The sequence below is a fragment of the Terrapene carolina genome, unplaced genomic scaffold (genome assembly GCF_002925995.2).
Source record: "Terrapene carolina triunguis isolate 2854851 unplaced genomic scaffold, T_m_triunguis-2.0 Scaffold84, whole genome shotgun sequence".
Lineage (NCBI taxonomy): Eukaryota > Metazoa > Chordata > Testudines > Emydidae > Terrapene > Terrapene triunguis.
Window position 1 is genome coordinate 30733035 of NW_020664435.1, and position 27080 is coordinate 30760114.

A 27080-nucleotide genomic window follows, 5' to 3' on the forward strand; every position below is an offset into this window, starting at 1 on the left:
CAAAGTGTATATTTTTATTACAAATATTTGCACTGTAAGAATGATGAACAAAATATTTTAAATTCACCTCATACAAGTACTGTAGTGCAATCTCTGTCATGAAAGTGCAATTTACAAATGTAGATTTTTTTTTTGTTACATAACTGCACTCAAAAACAAAACAATGTAAAACTTCAGAGCCTACAAATCCACTCAGTTCTACTTCTTGTTCAGCCAATCACTAAGACAAACTGTGACAGGATCCCCCCGGGGTATAGCCTGGGACTGTGGGACCACTGTGCCCCCTTAACTTTCTCCAGCCTGGGCTGTCTCTCATAATGCCTTGTTAATGACCAGCAACAAGCCCCTCCAGGCACTGTGATCACTCAGCACAACAGCATGTGGAGCCCCACACACCCAGCTAGATTGCATGAATGCTCCCAGAGCCACTGATGAATCACACAGAGAAAGGGACCAGAGTCAATTCCCCCCCCCCCCCCCAGCACTGTACCTCAGGAATATACAGTCTTGCACTGCTCAAGATGGGCAGTGCAGATTTATTAATTGGTTCACCACTTCATCAATTGAAAGTTGACATACACAGTCTTTGCAAAACCTGAGCAGATTTGCCCCACAGTTCATACAAACTCACTGGTAAAGATAAACGATTAAACAAATGTATTGACTATAAAAGATAAATTTTAAGTGATAAGCAAAAAGTCAAAGTTAGTTACCAAAAGAAATGAAATATAAGTATGCAGTCTAAACTCTCAACCCCATTAGACTGAGCGACATCTAGATTAACCAGTTTTTCTTACCCCAAAGAATATTGCAGTCCTTAATATACAGGTTTGTTCATTAAACCTGGGCCAATCTCCTCTGTTGGAGTCTTTTCTTCTTCTCAGTGTCTTAGTTGCTTGCAGTGTAGGTGGGGGCAGGAGAAAAGGCGAAGTATGGGCCTGCTCTGTTCTGTTTTATACCCTCAGTCCCATGTGCTTGGGGAACAAACAAGTCCAGGCATGTCTGGTGGGCATTAGAGAGTCTCTAGGCAAGGTTGAGCAATTCCCCTGGTGTGGCCTCATGCAGGTGAGTTATTAAATTGTAGCTCCCTTGCTAGACAATGGCTATTGATGGGTTGTTTGAAAACCTGCCCAGGTGTTGGTTACTTTCCTTGCTGTTGCCTCTGAGGAGCTACTACTTACAGCATGTTTTAGCGACAGCCATACAAACACAATTCTCATAACTTCATATACATTAATGATATACATATATGGATAGAGAAATGACTTTCAGCACATCATAACCTTTCCCCTGATACCTTACAAGGCATGCTTTATATGTAAGATCACGAATATATAAAAATGAGGAATATGGGGGTTCCAGGACACTCCCCCAAGGTACAGAATGTCACACAAACAAGTTTGTTTACATTTACAGGAGATAATACTGCCCTCTTCTTATTTACAATGTCACCAGAAAGTGAGAACAGACATTTGCATGGCACTTTTGTAGCTGGCATTGCAAAATATTTACATGCAGATATGCTAAAAATTTGCATGCCCGTTCATGCTTCGGCCACCATTCCAGAGGACATGCTTCTATGCTGACGATGCTCGTTATAAAAATAATGCGTTAATTAAATTTGTGACTGAACACAGTACTGTCTACATCGGGGGTAAGTCCGTTTAACTGTGTCACTTAGGGGCATGGATTTTTCACACCCCTGAGTGATGCAGTTATACTGACCTAATTTCCTAGTGTGGACCATGGCCCAGATTACGCGCCTGAGTGACTGGGAGGATGGTGGTGTTGTCCAAGGTGATTGAAGGGTAGGAGAGAGATCAAGAGCTCCGTTTTGGCCAGGCTTAATTTAAGTTGATGCCAGGACACCCATGAGATGTCAGAAACACAAGCAGAGTCGCAGATTGTGACAGAAGGAGCCACGTCTAGAGTGGAGAAATAGGCCTATAAATAATAAGCGTAAAGATAACAGATCACCTGATGATAGGATGTAGAGAGACAAAAGAAGGGACAAAAGATGGAGCCAGGTGGGATCCCTGCTGAAAGTTGGAGATGAGATGAAGAGCATGCACAGAGCAAAAAATTGAAGATACAGCTAGTCAGGAGAACTAGTAAAAGACAAAATCATGAAAGCTGAGGGAACATAAGATTTTTAAAGGAAGGAGCATGGTCAATAGTAGTAGACAGTCTCTCAGGAAGGGTGAGAATGGCTAACAAAAATTAACTGCACCAGCACATTATTTGAAAATGTAGCTATTCCTTTGAATTACACTCTTAACTTTCTGAATGCAAACACTTTGCAACTATAAGGGCTAGAAAGTAAAACAAAACAAAAATAAACAAACAATGCTTGCATTCTACGGAATATAAATTTGTCATGTAGATTAGATAAATACCACACCCGGCGAGGAATTTTGGCACTACTGTTGTAAACTCTTTGAGGCAGGGATCTTGATTATCTATGCCAAGAGATCCCTAGCATATCTTCGGAGGCAGTACAAATTAATGAAAAATATGCCTATTCAATCCTCTAGGCACAAACAATCCAATTCTTTAAAAATATACTTTCACCCAATGTTAACATTTAAATACAGCGAAACATCAATTTCAAATCCCTCTCTGCCTTCCTCCTTCCCAATTCACATCATCTTTCAGAGAATGCTTACATACATACAGTATCCTTGCAATGTTTCCTGACATCAAAAATATCTGTCCTACCTGTGATGGTGCACCCCATAAGGCTTTATGGAAATATGCTTATGAATGTATATATATGACATATGTAGCATAAAACATATTCCAGTTGCCATGTAACATATCTCTGTAAAGGTTATGATCTACTGAATCTATTCATCCTATTTGTATGCATGTGTCATTGTTGTATTCGAAGTTATGAATATTGTCTGTACTTGCTTGATTTCTAAGTAGCCCTAGTAAAGCATTTGGTCAGCTTCTTGAGAAAGGAATGAGCAAATTAAATGCCCAGTGAAGAAACACGTAAAAGATAATGAATCTTGGAAGGCTCCAATCCACATAAGAAGTCTACCTGAGGACTTTCAGGGTAGCATGTAAACAATGGCTGCTGCCTGTAAAAACTGAGTCATGCATAGACATGTGACTTGCTCATGTGACTCCAAAACTCCATCTTGGAGCTGGACTTTGCATAGGAGAGCGGGGGGGGGGGGCGAGGGAGGGTGTCTCCACCCACTAAAGTCTATTTAAACCCCTGGGAGACCCCTCCATTTTGTCTTCAGCTGGCTCAAGAGATAGCCTCTCCACCCCCAAGGATACCTGAAAGAAACTGGAACAAAGGACAGTAACTACAGGGGGTGTGAGTGATTGCTGGACCCAGACTAGAGGGAGACTAGTCTGTAAAAGGAAGCTTACTGGAACACCTCTGAGGGTGCTGGAGTCCCAAGCTGGCAGGGAAAGCAGAGGCAGAAGTAGTCTTGGCACATCAGTTGGCAGCCCCAAGGGGGTTTCTGTGATCCAAACCGTCACACTACCCTCAGAAGTAACATCAATGACTAACTAAAAAAATCTGTGAAAATTTAAAGAAACTCTACTTCTTTGGAAAATTGCCCAACAACATGATGAGCTTCATCATGCCATCAAATATTTACACAAAGATGACTGAAACAACAAAGAAAGCCTATAAGTATGCACTGACTATTTTTGCTCCTTTCAAATATCCAAGCTCATAAAATATGAGGACAAATGTAATAAAGATTGAGTGTTCCATCTTAGGTAATTCCAAGGTGTCTGTACCTTGGCATGCAAGTGCTATACAAAATAAAGTAGCATGGAGTATCAAAGTCTATTTAAAATAACTCTATTCTCTCCCCCTTTCCCCATGAGGTAGTGTGTGAATGTAAGCGCATGGACGATGGTAAGTGGTACAGGTGCCACTCCTAAGGGAACACACCCTCAAAATGATGCATCATATATTTGGACCCGACAAAGTCAAATTTGGGTTCCGCAGTCAAACTCTGGTTTATGTGCAGTATCACACGATGATCAGCATGGTTTAGTATAGAACAGATATTCCCCTCAAGCACCTTTGAAGCCTTCCTGGATACAATTTTCTATGCCAGACTCATGAACAACGCACTTGACCTAACAATATTTTAGCTTATTTTTTAAAATACTAGCAATATGCTCCAACTGCCTATCACCTTCCATATTGAACATTAACTCAGGCCCTTGCCATGACAGTAGAATTACAGTACAGAGGTTCTACTGTAACCTCAGAGTTACAAACACTTCAGGAACAGAGGTTGTTCATAACTCTGAACAAAACATTACGGTTCTTTCAAAAGTTTACAACTAAGCATTGACTTAATACACAGCTTTGAAACTTTACTATGTAGAAAAAAATGCTGCTTTCCCTTTATTTTTTAGTTGTTTATGTTTAACACAGTACTCTACTGTACTTGCCTTCTTTGAGGGGTGGTGTTGGGGTGTCTCTGCTGCTGCCTGATTGTGTACTTCTGCTTCCAAACGAGGTGTGTGGTTGACTGGCCAGCTGACTCTGGTGTTCATAACTCTGAGATTCTACTGTGTATGTTATAACTTCAACTAATAGTTTATACAAATATGAGTTACAGACAAATAAAAATCATGCTAATCTTGTCAGATTCCAATTTCCAGACCACCAGACTAAACAATGTTATCTTCCTACTTTCTTGCACAGAAAAATGATTAGTTCCTTTGATGATCCCAAATGCATATCTGTTTATATCATATTTGCTAATAGAAGCATATAAACAAGAAGCCACTTTATTCATTTAATCTGAGAAAATTAGTAACACAAGCAAATGAAGGAGCTGTAGGGATAGAATTATATTTTATTCCAGTAATAGGAAAATCAAATGTGGCTACTGTTTAATCTGAAACAAGTGCCACAGGGATAAATTAGGAATATATTATCTGAACAGCCAACATAAGACTTTTCCTAATTAACTATTTTTATGCTTATTTTAAAATTAGGATTATACCAAATGTTATCTTTTCCTCTTTGTGTCAAATGCTTCATTTGAATTTTTCACTAGGTTAAGAGTCGTTCACATGTAGTTGTGTTATTAATTATTCCACACTATCTAAAAGCTTGCTAGGTGCTTCACAATGCAGATAAAAATTACATGGTGCCTGCCCTAACGAGTGTAATACTTAGCATTGTAAACTCTGCAGAGGGATGATATTCTAGTTCTGTGTTGTGCAGTGCCTACCACAATGAGGTTCTGGTCAATGACTAGGCCTTCTACGCACGATAGGAATACAAATAATTAATAATTTCAGACATTAGGTTTTAAGGGAAATAATCTAAACTGCTCTGCCAAGAAACATCATCCCACATTACAGGATTAATGTACACATCAAATGTTATGATCTGTTCCTTTCTACCACTCCCTTGTCACTCTTTCCTATAAATGAAATCTACTTCAATCTCTCCCCAGCCCTAGATCTGCACCATACACAGGGGGAATCGCTAGAATGCCAACAAATCAAGGAGATCACCCAACATACCAGGAGATGCACATATACATCTTACTTCCTGATCCTGCAAGCATGTATGCACTTTTAATTTCGGTATGCGAGTTGTCCCATTGAAGTCAATGGAGTGATTCACATGCCTATAGTTAAGCATGTGAATAAGTGTTTACAGGACTGGGGCCATAGCTATTAGCAGGTTATAACAGGAATGAGCAGCAAGCTCTAATTGTCAGCAAGTGCCAGAAAGTACCTAGAGAAAAATACAAAGAGCCACAGTCTCTTCTTAGGCCTGGTCCACACTAACTCCCCACTTCGAACTAAGATATGCAACTTCAGCTACGTTAGCCACGTAGCTGAAGTCGAACTATCTTAGTTCGAACTTACCGCGGGTCCACATGCGGCAGGCAGGCTCCCCCGTCGACTCCGCGTACTCCTCTCGTGGAGCAGGAGTACCGGCGTCGATGGCAAGCACTTCCGGGATCGATCCGGGATCCATTTATCGCATCTAGACAAGACACGATAGATCGATCCCAGAAGATCGATTGCTTACCGCCGGACCCGGAGGTAAGTATAGACGTACCCTTACTTACACCAATGAAAATTAGGAATCAGATTTTGAGTCTCTCTCCTCCTCTGCCCTTTTTAAAAACATGGCAAAATGTTCAGAAATTGACATTAGGCACGTACTGTACCTTGCGGTGTCCTTATTTAACAATCTTTACCTGAGAGCTTTGTAATGTCTATGTACGCTTTGACACAGTAGTTACATAAAATGACTATTAAAACACTTTGTTTTTCTAGTTAATGTTTTTGCAAAAACATTTCAAGTCATGTGTTTTATTTTATCTTTTTTAATGAGATGCGACTTTGTCATGCCCTCAAATACATCTTATCCAGGCTCCCTAAATGTCAATGGGTATTTATCTTGTTTAAATATCCTACATGCAATTATACACCATTAATTCTGTTGAAATTTTTATTTCAAAGCATCATTTCCCTCTGAAGTACACAGGTTCATTCATAAATCTCCAAGCTTCAAAGCAAGATGAAAGATAAAAAGGGCAGTTGAATGTTACTAAATTAAAGCAGAGTTGCAATATAAAAATAATCCCAGAGATGAGATTTTGTAAGCTCCCTAGGTATTTGGACACCAGATTTCCATTAAAATTAATGGGAACTGGATCTCCAAATCCCATAGGTACGAAACTGTCAACTTTAGACAGTGGCTGATTCCACTGTGCATGCTCAGGCAGCCTGTTGACATTCAATCCAATGAGGACGTGACAGTGTTGATTGGCAGCAGGCCAGCTATGAATTTTTCATCACCTAATGGAGTTAAATATTAAATGGGAACAATAATAAAAGCACATTTCCCATTCTGAATAGTGAAAGACTTTCACTGGCAGAACAAATTTTTAGCCATTCTCCGTATCCTTCCAAAATATATGGCAATCAACCAACCAGGGGCATATACCAAACTAGGAAAAAATTCAGAGCAGCCACCACTAAGAGTTGGTGGCCGCACTCTGAGGCCACCCAAAAATTTGTTGTGAGAACCCCTCAAGCATGCTCCTAACAAAATAGCTTAAAATTTACCAATTTAAACGACCACCACTAGCCTACATTTAAATAGCAGATACTTCAATTCATACTTTAAACAGCATTATTGCTGATCATCTTTTTTCCCAGAGAGCATGTTATTAACACCTCTACTATTTATCATTGATAATACCCTGAAGCATACTGTGCTCATATAGATGGGTCACTCCCATTGACTTTGGCAGGAACTGACCCCTGTCTCTGGAAGCAGAATTGGGCTCTTGGTATTTACTATATTGTTTATCAGATTAAATGTCCTAGTAAATATCTGTGAAATTCTGTCAAACCCTAAATCAAGTTATATCCAGAATATCAACTTTTTTATTTTTAGAGAGAGAGATCTAGATATATACATATACACACACACAGTCTTTAGAAACTTGTTACTAGCAATTTTATACATTAACTCACTTGGCATAAAGTGAAAGATCTCTGTAGTGTTCATAAATATCTCAGCAAACGAGGGGATACACAAAAAAAATAACCACCTAAGGTCTTTCTGAAAATAAGCAGACGCATATTGCACACACAAAATTACAAAGTACTTGGGAATGCAAACAACACTCTGCACACATAATTAACCATTCTGCTTTGCAGACCTGTGCTTTATTCATGCATATTTTGCTGCTGCAGTTTTAGCACCAAGAGACTGATTTTCAGTGGGGCCATCATCTGGTTTCCACTTGTTTCATGTGGAAACTTTGGGAGCACAGACATCTGCACTCTTCTAATACGAGCACCCAGCTTAGAATTTTTGTGCATGGTAACCAGAGTCTAAAAATCAGGTGTTTCAGTTTTTTATTATTTAGAGCCCAAATTGAGACAATCAGCTGACGACCAATGAATTTATTCAAATTAACAAGTTAGAGTGGAAAGGCTCAGTATCCTATTCCAATTCCCTGGGCCATCTAGTCATTCAAAGAAAATATGTTGTGTTAGATCTAAATGAACAAACTGAAGAAGCAGTATAGTTGAGACTTCTATCACATATACAAAGCTAATGCTAAATCTTCCTTTTGTATACGGGGTTAGGGTTACCAAATGTCCGGGTTTTCCGAGACATTGCCTCTATTTTGACCCTCTGCCTGGACAGATTTTTCAAATAAGAGGCAATGTCCGGATTTTTTTGATGAGCAGACACTGCAGTTCAGAAAGAGCCCCGATTGGTTCACTTCCTGATGGTCCCTCCCCTATGTCTGCATCTTATTGGTCCCTCACAGCTGCCAGATCCCACCACCCAGGCTCCCAGCCTGGGGAGGTAAAGAGCTCCATGGGGAGGTAAAGAGCCCCATGGGGAGGCAGGTGACTGATGACTGTTGCAGAGTCCCAGGTCTGCGCCAGCCACCCTGCCACCATGACATGGAGCAACACTGCCCCCCAATCTCAAGAATAAGGCCCCAGGTACCCCCTCTTGTGCACCCCCCAAATACCCCTTCCAGTACATACATGCCCCTCCAGTACCCCCCAAATACCCACTCCGAGTACATATATCCCTACAGCACCACCTCAATACCCCTCAATATACACACCCCTCGAGCACCTCCAGATATCACCTCCAGCACTCCCAAATACCCCCCAATACACACTATATCGCTACAGCACCCCCCTTCCAGTACCCCCCACTTCCAGTTCCCCCTCCCCAGCAGTGTTCTCTTTTGGGGAACCTGAAACATGGTAACCCTATACAAGGTTCGCTTCCTCTACAAGCCATTCAGTCCATACATTAAATGCCATCAGTTTCTATGCTCTATTTAGTTTTTCAAAGAAAACCATATAACATCTAAAATAAAGAAAGGTTCTTTTCTGATGAAGCATAATACTATCTTGTAGGAACTGTGAAGCTTGCAAAGATTACCTTTTAGAAGATAAAAACCATCTATACAACGTGACTAGCAGCCACCACTCTAATGAGGGGCTTAGCGCCACAACTTAAAATTAAACTGTTAAAATGGAAGTCTTGACTGTGCACAAAATAAAGATAAAATATTCTTAAGGGAGCAAATCGCTGTCCAGTTTAGGATCCGACACCCTCTGTAAATCATGATCAAGTCTCCTCAGCCTTGTAACTATCTGCCGGTAATCAGGTCACACAGCTGCATGGAACAGCTCTCAGTATTACTATTATTTTTATTTTTATTACAGCGGCAACTAAGAAGCCCAAACGATGATCAGGGCCTCTTTGTGGTGGACACTGTACAGACAAGTAACAAAGAAGAAAGTCACTGCCCCTGAGACCTAGCCATCAATGTGTCAGACACTACAGGCAGGCCAAACGGGACGAGGGTAGGTGGGAGAACGAGATAACAAAAATAAGTGATTTTTGTTGCATGTAGTATAATATAATTAAGAAGACTTATGGTACTTTGTAGATTCTGACCTACTGTTATTGCTAAAAGATCTATATTGTTGTGGGAAAATATCCACAGCAAAAGAAGAATATGTTAAAATTACATTTCCATCCAACAATGATTTCCCAAGATTACTCTTCAGTCTGCCATTTTACATACTGTATTCAAATGTTTATATCTTTTCTAATGGGTACTGCGGACTGTTCTGATTTACAGAAAATACAGATCAAACAATATTAATTCTTAAAATATCTGATGACGTACATGAACAAATAGGTCTGAAATGAAATAAGTATTTTGTTATGTATAGTTTCCTCAAACAGCTCAATCTTAAAAGTCATTTGCAAGCACAATACTAGCATCAACAATATTTAGGCAACAATGAAGCCACTGTTGATTAAACTGGTTGATTAAACTGTGCAGATCATAAAGAAGCTGTTTGGGTATTGGATGAGGTAGGGAACTGGAAGTTTCCTCTCTAGATCATCAGTAACCATAAGTAACAACCTACAGGATGTTGGGTACTTACATGAGATGACTTGATGGCATCCCTGGACTGATATTCTTATTGTTACTACTACAAAACTACACCCTTGTTGTGGGCTGCACGGCCTGAGGACTGAATGTATATGAAGACTAAGCTATACACTCATTCCCCAAGTCTTCTCCACCTGAGGATGTGGGAACTAATAGTGGATGGGATGGGATGAAGTTCTCACACGGTCAGTGACTGGGGCATCAGTTTTGTGGATGTTTGTCAAGCCAGTGCCTTTGAGAAACCGTTAAATTGCTTTAAAACTCAGGACTTTTTCTATTTCCTTCAGTGCTCTCTTTAGCACCACAGCTGTACTAGCCTTTTCTGCTGACTAATATGAAGAAATGCAATCCATAGAAAGATACTTCTAAAGGGTCAAATTTATTATTAATCTACACCAGTGGTGGGCAACCTGCAGCCCGCATGCGGCCCATCAAGGCAATCTGATTGTGGGCCGTGAGACATTTTGCTGACGTTGACCGTCTGGAGGAACGGCCCCCCGCAGCTCCCAGTGGCCATGGTTTGCCATTCCTGCAGGTTGCCCACCACTGGTCTACAGATTTTCAAAGGTTAATTAGATATAAAGACTAGGAGGTGACGTATTTCCTTGAGATACATAATTTGTCCTAAAGAAATTTGTAGGAAAAAAGTATCAGCATACCCAAGTGTTATCTTGATTGTCGTGGTTCTTCAGTTCCAAGGTTCAGGAAAAATTGCTGCTCATGCACTCCTACAGTCTTGAAGGATACTTATAAAGTAAATCTAATCTGCAGTAAGATTCTACTATAATTAGTTAACTACTGAATCTACTTGCATCAGTCAGAGTTTTATTTGTGTGTACTGAGTTGTGCATAGCATTCCCACATTCTAATTGCCCTCATTCTACTCAGGAAGGCAAGATTACTGAGAAATAAAGTGACTGATAACTAAAAATTGGAAAAAATTAATTTAAAATATAAAACAGATACTAATCCAATTCCAAGCCTATAACATTGGTGAAAGGTTTGATGTATGATTATATCTTGAACAGGGTTTAGCAGTAACATGAAGAGTTCTTGGTTTAGCAGTAACATACAGAGTTCTTGGTCTGGAAGTCTGGCAGAAGATCTGCTACTTGGTGCCTGAAAATGGTATAATCAGCAGAAGGCATCTAATTGTCACAACAGCAGAAATACCAGATTGTGGTAAACATTCTAAATATTTTCCTAAGGGGTGCAATAGTAGATTACTTTTTAACATACTCATTGTAGGTAGCAAGAGACCATTACCTTATAACATTTGATTCAACTGACATCTGAAATAAAAAACTTGACACATAGTACTTTTGACAGTGCCACATTTATCTCTGTACCAAATGCTATAATACATGCTTCTTGACTGCACTTCATTATAAGACTTCAATTATTTTAGACAATTTTATAATGATCCCATAACAAGCCTGGTTTTATTTCACTGGTTTACTCTAAGTAATGATATCAGAAATACTGACTCTTGAAAATGAAGTTATGGAAAACTTCAACACATACAAAAAATGAATGCTACATCTTTTTAAGCCTCTTCCTCTATCATTTTTACTATTTGTGGTCATTTGAGCCTGTGTCACGCAGGGCTGGCTCCAGGCACCAGCGGAGGAAGCATGTGCCTAGGGCGGCACATGTTAAGGGGCGGCATTCCATCCATTCTTGGGGCAGCACAGTCCGGGCAGCTTATTTTTTTTTGGCACTTCGGCAGTTCAGGTGGCAGTCTGAATGGCTTTTTTTTTTGCTTGGGGCGGCAAAAATGGTAGAGCCCTGGTGTCATGCACATCTGAAGCATGGAAAGTTGAGCAATCTGATCACGTGTTTCTCACAATAGATATAAATTAAAATCCAGTGTTCTTAAGTAAGCATGTACAGACTTACGACGCCTGACTTACATCAGACGCCACTTACGATGCTTTTCAATTGACTGCCTGTTTCGCCCGTACGACGCGTGTTTTGCCCTTATGACGAAAGCCGGCAGGAAGAACAGCACACATCACATGCTGAGCCTCCACCAATCACTGATTTCACTGTTCAAGCTTTCTGATTGGCTGAGCCAATCAAAAACAAGCGGCAAGGCTACCCGGCAACTAGCTACCCTGGCCATGAACCCCCTTCCAGTTCCATTCATTATAACGCGACCACAAAGTTATTTACAAACAACTCTAAAAAGCAAGCCCAATTGTGCATAGTATGTTGCCGGCATTCTGAGCGGCCACCTGCCTCTCTGGCATTCTGCCCAGCCTGACTTAAGATGTTCAGTTGCTGTTCTTTGTGGTTCTAAAAATTCTAAAAAAAAAATTTAAATGGCAGAAAAGCGTAAATCCAGTGCAGGTGGTGTTTCTTCTTCTAAGAAAAGCAGAACAATTACTACTGAAACAAAAATGGACGTCATTAGGAGAGTCAAAGCATATGTGATTTTATATGTTTATTTGAATGCTGTTTACCAAATAAATACACTGATGTTGCTACATTAGTAATCTATAATTCATTTAGTACAAAAATCTGGGTTATTGTGGTGAAAATAGTGTATCAAGCCTTGGTTCAGGAACCAATCCCCCCTTTATACCATTGATTCCTATGGGAAAAGCCATTTCAACTTAATTCGTTCCTCACAATTGCGTTGTGTGTCGTAAGTCCGAGGACTCCCTGTAATTCATAAATGTAAAGGACTATGATTGCTCCCCACCACATTGAATAACAGAGATATGTACTAAAGTTATCCTTTAGGGTGGAGCTATAGAAGCTTTGTATACACTGTCCAACGTTTAGTAGGACATGTTAAATATGCGAGAGTCCGAAGATCCCAGAGACAGACACAAAGCCGGTCAACCAAAATACTGAGAAAGTAAAGTTATTCTATTCTTCAGAATGTAATTGCACTCTCAGCCACTTTAAAACATATACTTCAATTGACTGTATCTGTCTGTCTGCAAATATTTTCTTAAGACAAAGATGGCAAGTAGATAAGACACAATTTATTACCCAATCACTATCTGAGCTCCTGGCAACCTCTTTCACATTAATTTCTGCAAGTGAAGTACATTCAAATAGGGTTGCTAAGCTGTAGATTGTGTTGGAATTTTACCAAACCTAATTATATCATTTAAATACACCTCTACCCAGATATAACGTGACCCGATATAACACGAATTCGAATATAACATGGTAAAGCAGTGGGGGGGGGGACGACTTCAAACTCTGGCGGATCAAAGCAAGTTCGATATAACGTGGTTTCACCTAAACGTGGTAAGATTTTTTGGCTCCCGAGGACAGTGTTATATTGGGGTAGAGGTGTATCAAAATAACTTTTTCATTTCAGATCATGCTGTACTAATATTTCTAGTGCTGCCATTAGAAAGATGTAGCTCTTTTGGGGGGGAAAAAAATATCAGCAATGTCTTTTATTACTTCACCCACTTTGTCTCTAGAATATCCTGGGACTGACAGGGCTACAACTACACTGGGTAGATTTATAATACAATTCAAAATGCCTCCTTTAGTTAAATCAAACAGGGAAAATGCAGCACCAAAAGAGCATGTAAGCATAATCCTTTAAATTGCTAAGTGCCCTCAATACCAAGTGAAGTTCCCTGATAGGATCCACACAGCATCTCTTGAGCCTGGGCCCTATACAGTACAAATAAGGGAAAAAATAAAGATACATTCAAAGCAAGTATTACAAGAAAAAAATCTTATCAGTTGATATTAGGCAACAAAGTATGACAATAAGGGGAGTTTCAAAAGTGCCTGAAATCATTGGAGATTGTGCTCCTAAATCCCTGAGGTGCTTTTGAGAATCTCCGTGCTTAAGTTTTCAAATCAGAAAATGCTGTTTCATTGCTGAAGAGCAACAAGAATGATTAAATGTCTTGAGAACATGACCTATGAAGGAAGGCTGAAAGAATTGGGTTTGTTTAGTTTGGAAAAGAGAAGACTGAGAGGGGACATGATAGCGGTTTTCAGGTATCTAAAAGGGTGTCATAAGGAGGAGGGAGAAAACTTGTTCACCTTAGCCTCTGAGGATAGAACAAGAAGCAATGGGCTTAAACTGCAGCAAGGGAGGTCTAGGTTGGACATTAGGAAAAAGTTCCTAACTGTCAGGGTGGTTAAACACTGGAATAAATTGCCTAGGGAGGTTGAGGAATCTCCATCTCTGGAGATATTTAAGAGTAGGTTAGATAAATGTCTATCAGGGATGGTCTAGACAGTATTTGGTCCTGCCATGCGGGCAGGGGACTGGACTCGATGACCTCTCGAGGTCCCTTCCAGTCCTAGAATCTATGAATCTATGAATCTAAACTACACTGAAATTTTTCACAAAATCATATTGATTCTGACAAAATTTCCAGTGAAAACAAGAATTTCCAAATGAAAATTTTTTGATTCAATAAAATTTAGTTTAGACAAAATTTTGACATTGATAACAAAATTTCCATTTGAACGTTTTATTTTATTATTTTATATTACTTTTACATTATTTCATGATGAAACATTTTGTTTTCTAGAACAAAGTGTCCCCAAGTTGTTGTTTTTTTGGAATGAAACAGTTTGACACTTTGATCTAGAAAATGAGGTAAATGCTCAGGGTACTGATTAGAGGAGCAGCTATTTTCAATATCCTAGAAAAATCCAAGTAAACAAAAAGAAACTACCTTCCTTCAACAAGCAACATAGAGAAATTACTTACTAGTAACTAGGGTGTCTAAATAATAGCCTCTGCAGATCTACACCATGGAAATTGGCTGACTTGGCTGGCTGGCCCCACAAACTGCTCCAAAGTCATATGATTTACCAGTGGATAGGCATATATTGACCAAAGATATAACATTCCAAGTTCAATTCCCTGCTAGGTCACAAGAGTTCTCCAGCTAAGAAACTGTAACAGTACTTTACATCTCACAGGGATGATGTGACAATAAATATATTAAAAGACTGAGTGCTCAGATACAACAGTAATAGGAGCCATATAAATACCTTAAATAGACAGTTCCAAACAGATCTTGTAAGACAGACTACTTCCTAACTGCTCTTAAGTTTCTCTCCACATCAATTATTGAACACACCTCAAAGAAGTTTTGGTTTGTTTATTAGATGCTCTTGTGCATTGTGACACATTAGCCAATCCAACCTTTCCACCTCCATCTAATGCCATATTTCTTGCTCCTTTATAGTTTGCTTCCATGACAATGAAAATCTTTCACAAATGTTCTTACATCTGCTGTCCTCCTCCTTTCAAGCCTTCCACCAGGCAATATCCAATCAAGGGGCTGTCTAGGAATAGTTTTTTTTTTTTTTTTTACATCTGGACGACACATCCTGACCACTCCACTTTCTTTCTCAAATCATTGTTTCTACAATCTGCTGACCAGTCCTTGTAACACATCTACGTTGGTTACTTTATCCCACCAGTATCTTTTGTACCAAGTATCCTTTGCAAGCATCTCAGGTGGAATGCATTAAGTGTACTGTTAAGTTTCTAGCATTTGCCAAGTTTCAGAACCATATATCAATGTGGATTTAACAACAGTATTATATAACTTGGTCTTAACTCATGTGCATCTCCTTATTTCTCCAAATATTTGCCTGTCTCAAAAAGACTATTTGCCTCCTCATTTCCTGCTTTCAACTCCTCATGGTGTTGGCAATCAGCACCTTTTGTGCTTCCAAGATATACAAACTCATTAACCATGTGTATTCTTCATTATCAATTATATATACCTCATCATTGCTGACATCTCTTTAAAATGATCATGACTTTCATTTTCTTTTGGCTGATTCTTAATCCTACTTTGGCAGCCTCACATTTGACATTGGTAGGGGTCTTTTCCATAGCATCTTCATCTGTGTCCAACAAAAAGTCATCTGCAAAGTCGAGATCATGAAGTTTTCTTCTAGTCCACATAATTCCTGTATCTTCCTTTAATGCTGCTTTTAGCATCACAATGCAGAAGAGGAGAGGTGATCAGATGCAGCACTGCTGCACTCCAGTAATGTATCAAACCAGTCGGTCTCTCCACTTTGTCCTAACAGCATCTTGAGCTTCCACACAGCATCCTAGCCTTTAACACATCTTTCACAGCGACTATAAATACAATCAATAGGTTTGGTGAAATCTATAGTTCAAGATTAATCTTCTTGGATTGAAAGAGGGTAAAGATGTGATTTATGCATGATCTTTTCAGTCTAAAGCCTGCTTGCTCAGTACACAGTTTTTCTTCTATGACCAGCTTGAGTGTGTTCAATAGTACACTACAGAACACTTTTCTGGGTACGGAAAGTAGTGTTATACCTCACCAATGGTTGCACACCAGTGGGGTGAGGTTTTTTTTGGTAATTTACAGATCACAGCTTTCTTCCACTTCTCTGGTTAGAATTCTTTCTTGCAAACTATATTACAAAGTATATGAGAGTGTACGTATTTCATGTACAACCTCTTTCAGTTTTAAACATTTCAGCAGTGATCTTATCTTGACCAGGTACTTTGCTGTTTTTTTAAGCTGATTGTTTCTTCTATTTCTGCTTCTGACATTTCTACCAGTAAGATCTTTAATTCTTCACCTTCTTCTTTGTACCTATCAATTGGAATTGTTGGCTCTGGCTGGTTGAGTACTTCATTAAAATCTTCTCACCACTGTTCCTTCTGTTCTGCTTCCATTGCTAACAATCTTCCATCTTTTGCTTTTACAATACCATTGTGACTCTGGAACCATGATGATAATTGCTTACACACCCAGGAATTGCCTCTGACGGATGTTTTTTCATCTTCTCTCACTTTTTTGTCAAGCCATTCTTTCTGATACTACTTTATTTTTTTTCTACATGTTCCCGTTGCAGCATCATTGAACTATGCTTGCCTCATTTTTAAGGCTTTTCTTTCTTGAATCAACTTCCACGTGCTTGGCTGTATCCTCTCTTCTTTCCTTGATCATCTTGGTCCAAGTGAAATTTTGGGAGCTTCCCAGTGGACATATCTGAAGTGAGCCCTTTGTTATTCTATATAATCATTCATTACTTGTAGTTCTTGGAATCCATTTGAGAGCTGGATTTTAAAATCCTCACTCATTCCGAGGTCAGACAGTTTCTTCACATCAAATACCATCTCTCTTTTCTTATAGTTTTTTTTTTTTTTTTTTAAAAGCTTTATCCTAACCGTTCTGACATGATAGTGGTCACTTTCTGTATCAGCAATTGTAGGAGACTGTGTAATCAGCACTGATCTTCTCCACCATCTGCTGATGGCAATGTGACCCAATTGTTACTCAGTAATTTCCATCATTTGATTGCCATGTTAGTTTTTTTCTCCCGAGAAGGGAAAAAAGTGTTTTACCCCCTGCATGCACAAGTTATACATACGACACAATTTAGTAAATCTTTCACCACAATCTGCTCACCCCCAAATTCGGCGTTTAACCATGAAATGCTCGTAGCCAAGGTTGTCATTATGAACTTGTGCATTCACATCTTCCATAAACAGAATGACATCATAAGCATGCACCTGATTTAGTACTGTCATGCCGTGTGCAGTGGTTTATGACAGTGAGTGCCAACCTTATGGCACACTGTCTAAAAGCAGGGCAGACACCCCAAACTGATAGTATGTTCTATAATTACATTTCATTAACCCAGTAACAAATGTGAACTCTCGGATCACTGTAACACTCTTACCATGGAGTCACAGACATTCCCCTTGGGCACCCAGGCAAACTAGACTTAGTGATAAATCGTCACTTTCACCAAAAAAATTATAAAATATTCAGGTTGCTTTCAGTCCCAAGAGACCAGTCACTTACCCGAGGTCAATCTGCACCTTAAATCTCACACCAAAGACATCGCTGGTTGCCAATCCTATAGTAAACTAAGGATTTATTAATTAGGAAAAAGAAATGAGAGTCTTTTACAGGTTAAAACAGGCAACATATAAGCAGAAATGTGTTACAGTGTATGGTTCCAAAAGGTGACAGATGTAGTAATCTGTCCCCTGAATGTCTTTTAGGGAAAATCCAGGTTGATCCTGGGGATCTCTGTTTTTGTTTCTTAGCTCCAGCCCTTGTAAGAGTCCAAAAAGCAAAGAGAACTATTTCTTCTTGTGAGCATCTTTATATGCTCTTTCCCCAGAATTCAAACTGATGGGACAAGAGCTCCTGAACACACGTTCTTCATAGGCAGATAGGGCAATAAACTGAGTTTTTGTCCTACTGTAGCGCATTCAGTTTTGATAGTCCTTTTTGATTACCACTCTTGCTGTCTAGGTTCACAAGTTCAGATCAGGCATTCTTACAATTATAAAGCAAAACCTACATATTACCTTATAGCATGGGATATAGACATTGCAAGTAAGATTAATGCATGCAGCAACTTATAAGCATTTTATAGTCTAAACACATCTTTACAAGTCTAACACTTATCTTGAACAATATTAACATACAGGTGAACTGGTCTGGTTTCCACCTATGAATCTGCCAGTGCTCAGCAGACACCTATAGCCTTGGCAACAGCTGGCACATGGTTTACCAGCATCACAAGTACATCTTGCAACTTGCTGTAGAATGCATCCTTTACTTGTTCATCACAGCCATTAGTAGGTACATAACACTAGATGACAGTTATATTAGCATAATTTGGGAGTGGACTGGTTTCCATTCCTTAGATCTTGTGTTGCCTTTTTGCTGAGGAGAACTCCAACTCCCTCTATATGGAGTATCATCTTGCCTTCCTGAATAGAGTACTCTGATATTATATGAATAGAATCGTCCATCTCATTTAGCTCACTCCAAGAATGCTAATATTGAACTGAGTCATTTCTCAAATTACTTTATTCTGTTTCCCAGTGAGACACACAGTTCTCATATTCCAGCATCCAATTCTAGTTTTAGATTTAGCTGTTAGGATCTTGTTTCAGGTGATGAACTTCCTCATGAGTTTGGTTAAGCCCCTTCATACTTCCATTTGGACTCATTTGAAGTTGATGTAATGATTCTGATAGGCTGACAGAGACTCTTATCAGGGTTTTTTCCCATAATTGTGACTTTTTTTACGTGGACAGATAGTTCACATGACTCACAATCATAGGTCCCTGGCTCTTCATTCAATATATTTGGAGCAGCCCATATTAAGTATAGGGTTCCCTCAAACGCCACTCGAGGGACGCACCTGGTAGCTTTGGTTGCCTGAAGAAATGGGAAAGTAGGGAGGTTCAGCATGAATCCACACATGCACATGGAGAACTTCAATTATTTGTAGGTAACCTTCCTGCCACCGTCATGAAATTACCACTGCAGATTCCCATTGAAGAAGATTTGCAAGTAGTACACAGCTGCAGGAGGACTTAACTGAATAAAGACTTAAGTACAATTTCCCTGCACAAGCATCTGACCTAGACTGCCAGTCAAGGAGGTAATGCTTCATGAAAGTATTAACTGAACTCCAAACAGGTAGCTTATGAATTTCAGAAGCTGATGTGGTCCAAAGGAAAGCTATTGAGGCAACTCTTACTTTAATGAAGGGGCCCTAAATCTTCCAGATGTTCACTCCTCAGCCTGGTCATAAGTAGTTAGTAAACAGGCCTTACTTGAGCCTTGGAGCAAAGATTGGGGAAGTCCAAGGGGGAAACAAAGGCCATATTCAGCCTATATGACTTTCCAGATGGCTTAGACCTGTAAATAGCTCAAGGTTCCTGACATCCAGACAACAGAGCCCAGCCTTCACAGGAAGCTGAGAATTTTGGAAAATACGAAGTTCTAGTTTAAGATGGAAATCTGACATAACCATTATCAAAAAACTAGGATAAGGATGGAATATGGCTCTCTTTATGAAAAATCAGTCTTTGAAGGATCTGCCATCCGGGGCTGCAATCACCTTCCTGGCAGAAATGACAACCACTAATAATGTTACTTTGAATGGAAGACAACGCAAAGGACAGAATTCCCAACATGTGAAGAGCCTAATAAGAACCAGATTCAAACCCTAAGATTCCATTAAAAGACAAATAGGAGGAAATGTAAGCAAGAATATTTTCAGAAAGTATGTAAAGAAAACAACAGGGCATATCCCTTCCAGCCCCCTGCCATGAGCTGCTCAGGGCAGGGGGCTGGGAGCACCCCCACGAGCCTAGCACCCCAGCCTTCTGCCCTGCACCCCCCATTCCCCCAGCCATCTGCCGTGAACCCCCCCACCCCAACATACACCCAGCCTTCTGCCCTGAACCCCCCACCCCCTCTGCCCTGAACCCCCCACACCCCAACACACGCCCAGCCTTCTGCCCTGCACCCCCCCACGCCCTCTGACCTGACCCTTGAACCCCCACACACACCCAGCCCTCTGAATCCCCCCCCACCCCAGCCCTCTGCCCTGACCCCTGAAACACAACACCCCCCCCCAGGTCTGGGGTCCTGGCCGCAGGCCCTGATCAGCCTGCTGCTGGCCTAGGTGAACAGAACCCCAGGCTGGCAACGATTTGAGCAGGCTGGTGGCGTAAGATCAGCATTTTAATTTAATTTTAAATGATGCTTCTTAAACATTTTGAAAACCTTGTTTACTTTACATACAATAGTTTAGTTATATAATATAGACTTATGGAAAGAGACCTTCTAAAAACGTTAAAATGTATTACCGGCACGCAAAAACTTAAATTAGAGTGAATAAATGAAGACTCGGCACACCACTTCTGAAAGGTTGCCGACCCCTGAGTTAATTTGTGCTCCCTCTACTCGTTCAGCAGCCGATGAGCAAAAAGCCACCATGGGTACCATATAAATATTGCTTTTTAAACACTCTCATAAAACAGTGATTTAGGGCCTTAGTCACTTAGTTGTGTCTCTAACAACATACGGAGGGGGTTTCAAAGGCACAAAAGGCACCTAGATGCCCCACTCCTAATGAAAGTCAATGACAATTGGACATCTATCTCCCATAGTTCTTAAATGTCTGGGAGTACCGGGCAGATAAAAGTATACAGTGCAGGTAATTCCATAATCATTTCAATATATACCTAGGGGCTTCTGTCAGCCGTCCCCCTTATCCATCCTGGTCCCCAGAGAACCTGCGGGACCTCACCATCCTCCCCCCTTGAATGAGGGTTGAGGGGGGTGGTTAAAGGAGGGATGGGATGGCTCTATGCTGAACCAGTCATAGGAGCCCCCAAATATCCCTCCCCCATTTCCACTCTTTTAAATAATACCTCCTTTAAATCCTTTACCAATCCACTTTATCTAATCACTGTATCCCTTCCTATGGAGTACCTGCACCGGGCATCTGACCCATGTTTACACAATGAGTTGGGACATCACAGACTAACTCCCATTTCATGTTTGCCCAACTAAACCCCATGAACTTGCTCCAGGAAAGGTGACCCACCCCACTTAACCTTGGCCTATCTGATGGTGAGGGAAAAATTCCTTCTCAGCGCCCGAAGAAAGAAGCAACTAGCGCAGTGCCTGCAGCGGATCCTGACCAAACCCAGTATTTCACTGCTTCCATGGGTGAGAGTTGCTCTGCTTGGCCCAGGTAAAAAAAGGGCTTTCCCTGCACTGGCATGGACCTATATAGTCCCCACTCTGTTCTAGTCACCAGCAAGGGGATAGATCAGCATCCCCACTTACTTGGTCTGCCACTACAGCAGAAAGTCACTCCCTGGCTCTCTAGCTCTTAAAGGGCCACACACCTTTTCCAGCTAGCCAGACAATGGACCCCACTGCTAAATATGCAGTGAGGTTGTGTGTGTCTCTGGAAAACTGTGGCTTTACAAAATAGTAAAACTGAATTTTTGGGTATATTACCATACAAACCATTTAAGACAGAGGTTGTAGGAAATTATTTCAGTGTCGTGCCTCAAGTGTTTACATTTCAAAGTAAGTAGAAGGAAAGAAATACTAAAAGCAAGATTCTTCACTCCTTTGCTACATATCTATATGCTTTTTGCTCTCCAGTTGCATTGCACAACCCTAACATTTAATCACCTAAAGGCAAAAGTTCTCATATTTGCTACGCCCTCAGAGTACTACAAAGTGTAATCTACTGCCAGTCTAATGCAAATACGGTATTTATTTACCCTTTTTCATGAAAAACAACTGTTAAAATGACTCATGGTGTCTATGTTGTAACATGTATGGCAGGAAAAGTGACTATATGTACGTTGTGAGAAATGAATTATATATCATCCTTTTTTCCCCTCAAGACTAAGCTGTCATTTAAAAGTTATACCACTGAAAAACATCTGTTAAACTGCTATCACAGATATACATACTTTTCTCAGGGATTTAAATGTGTGAAAATTTAGAAAGCTTGCCATTAATTTATGTAAAGGCCTCTTAGAACAGTAAGTGCATTAGAAATGGTGATGGGGGTTAAAGCAAACAATCAGTTTAAAGTAAAATTTAGACAGGATAAATTACCATTTGAGTGATTTAATAAATTACTTACCATGTCATTACCATCTCTCAGTCTCCTTTTGTTGTAGGTAAATTCTACAACAAACCATGATCTTGCTATTCTTCTATAGGACTTTTAGCAATGAACTTTGTAAGTAGGATGCTGGGTATCAGTTTAAAAACATCATAGCCTCCATTCTCCAATTTCGGGTTTCAGAGTGGAAGCAGTGTTAGTCTGTATCAGCAAAAACAACGAGGAGTCCTTGTGGCACCTTAGAAACTAACAAATTTATTTGGGCATAAGCTTTCGTGGGCTAGAGCCCACTTCATCTGATGTATGAAGGTGTCAACTGTTTGAAATGGGCCACTCTTATTACCACTACAAAAGTGATTTTTCCTCCCTTGGTATTCTACTGTTAATTGAATTGTCTCGTTGGACTGACCTCCCACTTGGTATGGCAACTCCCATCTTTTCATATGCTGTGTATTTATACCTGCTACTGTATTTTCCACTCCATGCATCTGATGAAGTGGGTTCTAGCCCACAAAAGCTTATGCCCAAATAAATGCGTTAGTCTCTAAGGTGCCACAAGGACTCCTCATTGTTTCTCCAATTTCATTAGACTTAAACAAGAAGAATTTGAGCTTTAAGCACAAGTATTAATGGTAACAAATATTAAAAGTTATTACTGAAGCATAATTAAATTAGGGAAGAATCTGGGAGTTTCATACTAGTTTTGTAGATATATGCAAAGTGATTTTGAACAAAAAACCCACATACAACTGCAGGAAATCTATTACGATATTCTCATCATAAACACAGAGTGTGGGGAAAAGGTAAAATTAATGAACCATATTATATACTAATTGCCATACTTTTTACAATATGCCTCCTTTATTTCAACACACATTAACAAATTCCAGTTTCTTACCAGATCAATCAGGCTCTCCTGTATCCTGTTTAGCGTAGTGCGCAGTCTGCTACTACTAAGACCCAGTCCTGTTGATTCAAACTGAAAATAAAACAAAAAAACCAACAATATTTTAAAAAACATAGGAAAGGACAAATTTTGTGTTTTAGTTTAGTGACTAACAAAACCAAAAAAAAAGTTCAGTTTGTTCAATACAATATACTTGCGTATAGTTTCAGCATATAACTGCAACAAAACCAAAATGAAAAGAAGAAACATGCAAAAGATCACTGCACCCAACATTACACTGATGTAAAGAATGAACTGTGCTCAGTTCACAAAGATGACTATATACAATTCATACTGACAAATGATTATCTACTTTGTCAGGGGGATACTTGCCAGAATATTCTCTTGGATTGTTTTAAAATGACTCTATGCTATAAAATGACTCTGCACGCACAGGAAACGATGACTTTTTGTTCCCACAGACCAGCAAGAGAGAGAGACCTCATACAATGCCACATCATACTATGCTGGCTGAGAAATTAATACGTCACAATGTAGAATGATCATGTTTATTAACTTTTCACAAACTACATTATCTTCCATAATAATTTGTTCAATATCAACTTTGAGTTGTATAATTATTTTCCATCAATCTTTATGAAAGTCATTTTTATTACTGAACATTTATTATGATCAAGCTAGGAAATGTGTCATCTTCATGCTCTGCACAGGGCCCAAAGTTATATGGATCAGATCCTCTGTTGGTCTAAGTCAGTATAGCTTCACTAACTTCAATGTGACTACAATATTTGCTCCAGCTGAGGATCTGGCCCAACATGTTTAGATTAACAGCTACTTATTTTCTAATTTTCACTCCAGAAGAAACACACATTACCAAACAGAACAGCTCAATCAGATGAAACTACAATGGAGATGAAAAAACTAGAAAACATACATTTATATCCAGGGTCCACATGATCTAGAAGTACCAAGATATGGTACTGGTATGTGTTTCACACCAGAAAAAAAAATTTCTGAACAATGTTTAGACACTGCTGTCCACTGTGTTGGATTCAGTACTATAAAACTTTTCCCAGACTGCATCTGGGTGAGAAATGATCAGCAATGTTCAAGTGGTTTCCACAAATCAAAATAATTTTTATACAAATTTTACTCATTTACCACCTACACTGAATTTTAAAGAAGAATTATATAGCAAGAGTGTTCTCACCCTTTACTGCTTCTTCGTGGTGAATAGCAGCAGCCTCCATTTAAAAAATAAATAAATAAAATGTTTTTCTGCTTGATTTTTACTTTAGAAATATCAAATCTTAGCTTTCTTGATGTTGCTGGAGGATGGAAGAACAGGAGAAATGAGATAAATCGAAGACTAATATTCTTCCTGTGTTTTTGTTAAACATCTGCTTAACTGCCAATTGGGAGAAAAGACTTCTTTGAGAGATTCACCACAGTTCTCCTCTAAGAGAGGACTGAGAAAGCTCTGGTTCCAGTTCCAGGGTCCCCAAACAAGAACAGAGCAGTCAAGACTTGATATTATTCACATATCTAAGGTAAAAACAAGCAAGCAGAAAGAAAACAGTTTGTTTTCTCTTTAAAAAAAAATTATGCTACCACAAAGAAAAGGAGGCAAACATGTTTTCCTTTGTTCACTTTTAAAAACTTTGTCTAGCAGCAGAATTTCCCTAGTACATACTAAGTATTTTGCTTATCCCTTTTCTTCCAAATTGTACTGTAAGCTTCTTGACAAATTAAGAACTTATTGATTTTAGATGGTTTTGAAAAGACTGACAACTTATCAGTTGAAATAGTAGGTACATCAACAAATTCAGACAAAGAAAGGTGAGTGCAATTTTAAATAAATCTCTATGAACAAAAATGTTACAATGAATTAAAGTCTCTGCCTTTTTTCCCTTCAAAAGACTATTGGATTTCTATGCAAGGGCTGACCAGTTGTGAATCAAAGGGAAAAAATATCCAGAGATCTGTATATATGTACTTCTATAGGGAACATGAGATGAGCAGTCATCAAGGATAGGACCATGGTGAATTCATCAGGTAGAGCACATTATATCAGTATTCAATTGTTTTGCACATGGCCTGCGGCTTCATGGGAATTTTTACAAACCATGTATGTCAGACAGTGGATACATTATTTCCACAAATTACTAATGACCTAGTAATTGTCAAGCGATGGAAAAAAGCAGAGTAACAAGGGAATTACAGTCAAACTTTGCTAATCAGCACTTCCCTAAGCCTATTTGTCTGCACAAAAATGATTGGTTTCTCCCCAACCCTCAGTAATAATTTAACAGCAGATGTTTACTAAGGTTCTGACAAAGATTTCACTAGAACAAATGCTGAAGTCACTCACTGAAGTCAACAGGCTTGAGTAAGACCCAGGCACATAAATTTTACGAAATACACACTACATTTATTGCTATCATTTAGTGCTGTTATACTATCTACACTACTATCAATTACAACTAATCTATAACTAGCAAAATGCATTAACAGTTTATTTTGGGATGTATGCCTGTGTGTGTTCACTTAATCGTTACTTAGTAAAATTCATTAATTCACAAGTCATTACTGAGGTTCTAGTGCATCAGGTTCTGTCATGATTTTACAGAAAGGTGAGGAACAAGATTTAATGTGCATGCGATGAAAGAGAAAAGTATGAAAAATGCTATTTGAAATGGTATTTTGCAAGATGCTCACCACATGAGATGACTTTTCCATAATATATATAATTAATAATAGAAAAACTCTGAGTTATGAAAATCACAAATGACTGGAGATAATGTATCTCTAGTCAGCTCACTGTTGTGAGAGTTTAAACACCAGTTTCTCTGACTAATTTATTGCATGTGCATTTTGCCTTCCTAGTCATTCAGATATGTGCTCTAACTGAAACAAAGTGTAGACACAAGATTCACAATGAATTTAGGCCACTCGAAGAGGTCATATTATCAGCTTACTTCTAATAAAAACCACACTGGCATGTATTTTAACAAGAATGACTGTCTCTAGTCTAAATCACATACCACTACCCATCTCTACTCCTTAAAGAATTGTAAAAAAAACTACATGAGGGTTAGGACATTATGGCAGCATTACAAGAGGGTTTTTTAAATTTATAGGAAAAATAGTTTAACAAACAACAATTAGGCACATTACAGTAACAACACAATTTTACCCATCTGCTATAATGTTTACCTGCCTAGCACTGTACTGTTCCCTGCTAGATGTGGGAAGTGAAGAACTCTGTACAGGCTTTAAAACACAAAACAGGAGGTGCAAAAAGTACATGTAACACAATAAAAGAATATCAAAACAGTTGATTAAAAGCCAAAGAAAATCAATTAATTTTAAAAAATATTTACCACCCATCCTCCATACACAAACAAATCCCAAATATACTTCTCCTACCAAAGAGAACAGCTCAAAACTATTTAGAACAAGCTGTTGAGAATTTGTGACTCCAACTATTTGCCAGCATATAGCAATTTTGAGCCATTATTGTTCATGGAATTATTGTTTTCATTTTTTAAAAAATACAGGTTTCATATATACTGTTCTATGACAATCTGTCAAGAGTTGATGTAGTTATTTACAGACACTGTGGATGTGTATTTGCTTCTTAAACTAAAAGACACTTAAATTATATATAAAATGTGAACAGAAATGGATTTCATTATTAGACTACGTTAGATAGAGGAGCACAAGATCTGCCCATGCATACCATGTTGTTCCCACTCCCCTTTAATCTTTAATGT

At 39.1% G+C, this 27080-nt stretch overlaps 1 protein-coding gene across 6 annotated transcripts in view; it reads right to left on the bottom strand.

The window, feature by feature from the left end:
* Positions 1 to 27080, bottom strand: part of VPS50 (VPS50 subunit of EARP/GARPII complex) — a 178278-nt gene that overhangs the window by 18687 nt on the left and 132511 nt on the right. For 5 of the 6 annotated variants that reach the window (XM_026649456.1, XM_026649454.1, XM_026649453.1 and 2 more), the window contains 2 exons: positions 26521 to 26577; positions 23296 to 23376 (listed from right to left, as the gene is read on the bottom strand). In XM_026649456.1, coding sequence (XP_026505241.1) covers positions 23296 to 23376; positions 26521 to 26577 — 138 coding nt within the window. The remainder of the gene's footprint in view (positions 1 to 23295; positions 23377 to 26520; positions 26578 to 27080) is intronic. The other variant, XM_026649455.1, reaches the window with a different exon arrangement.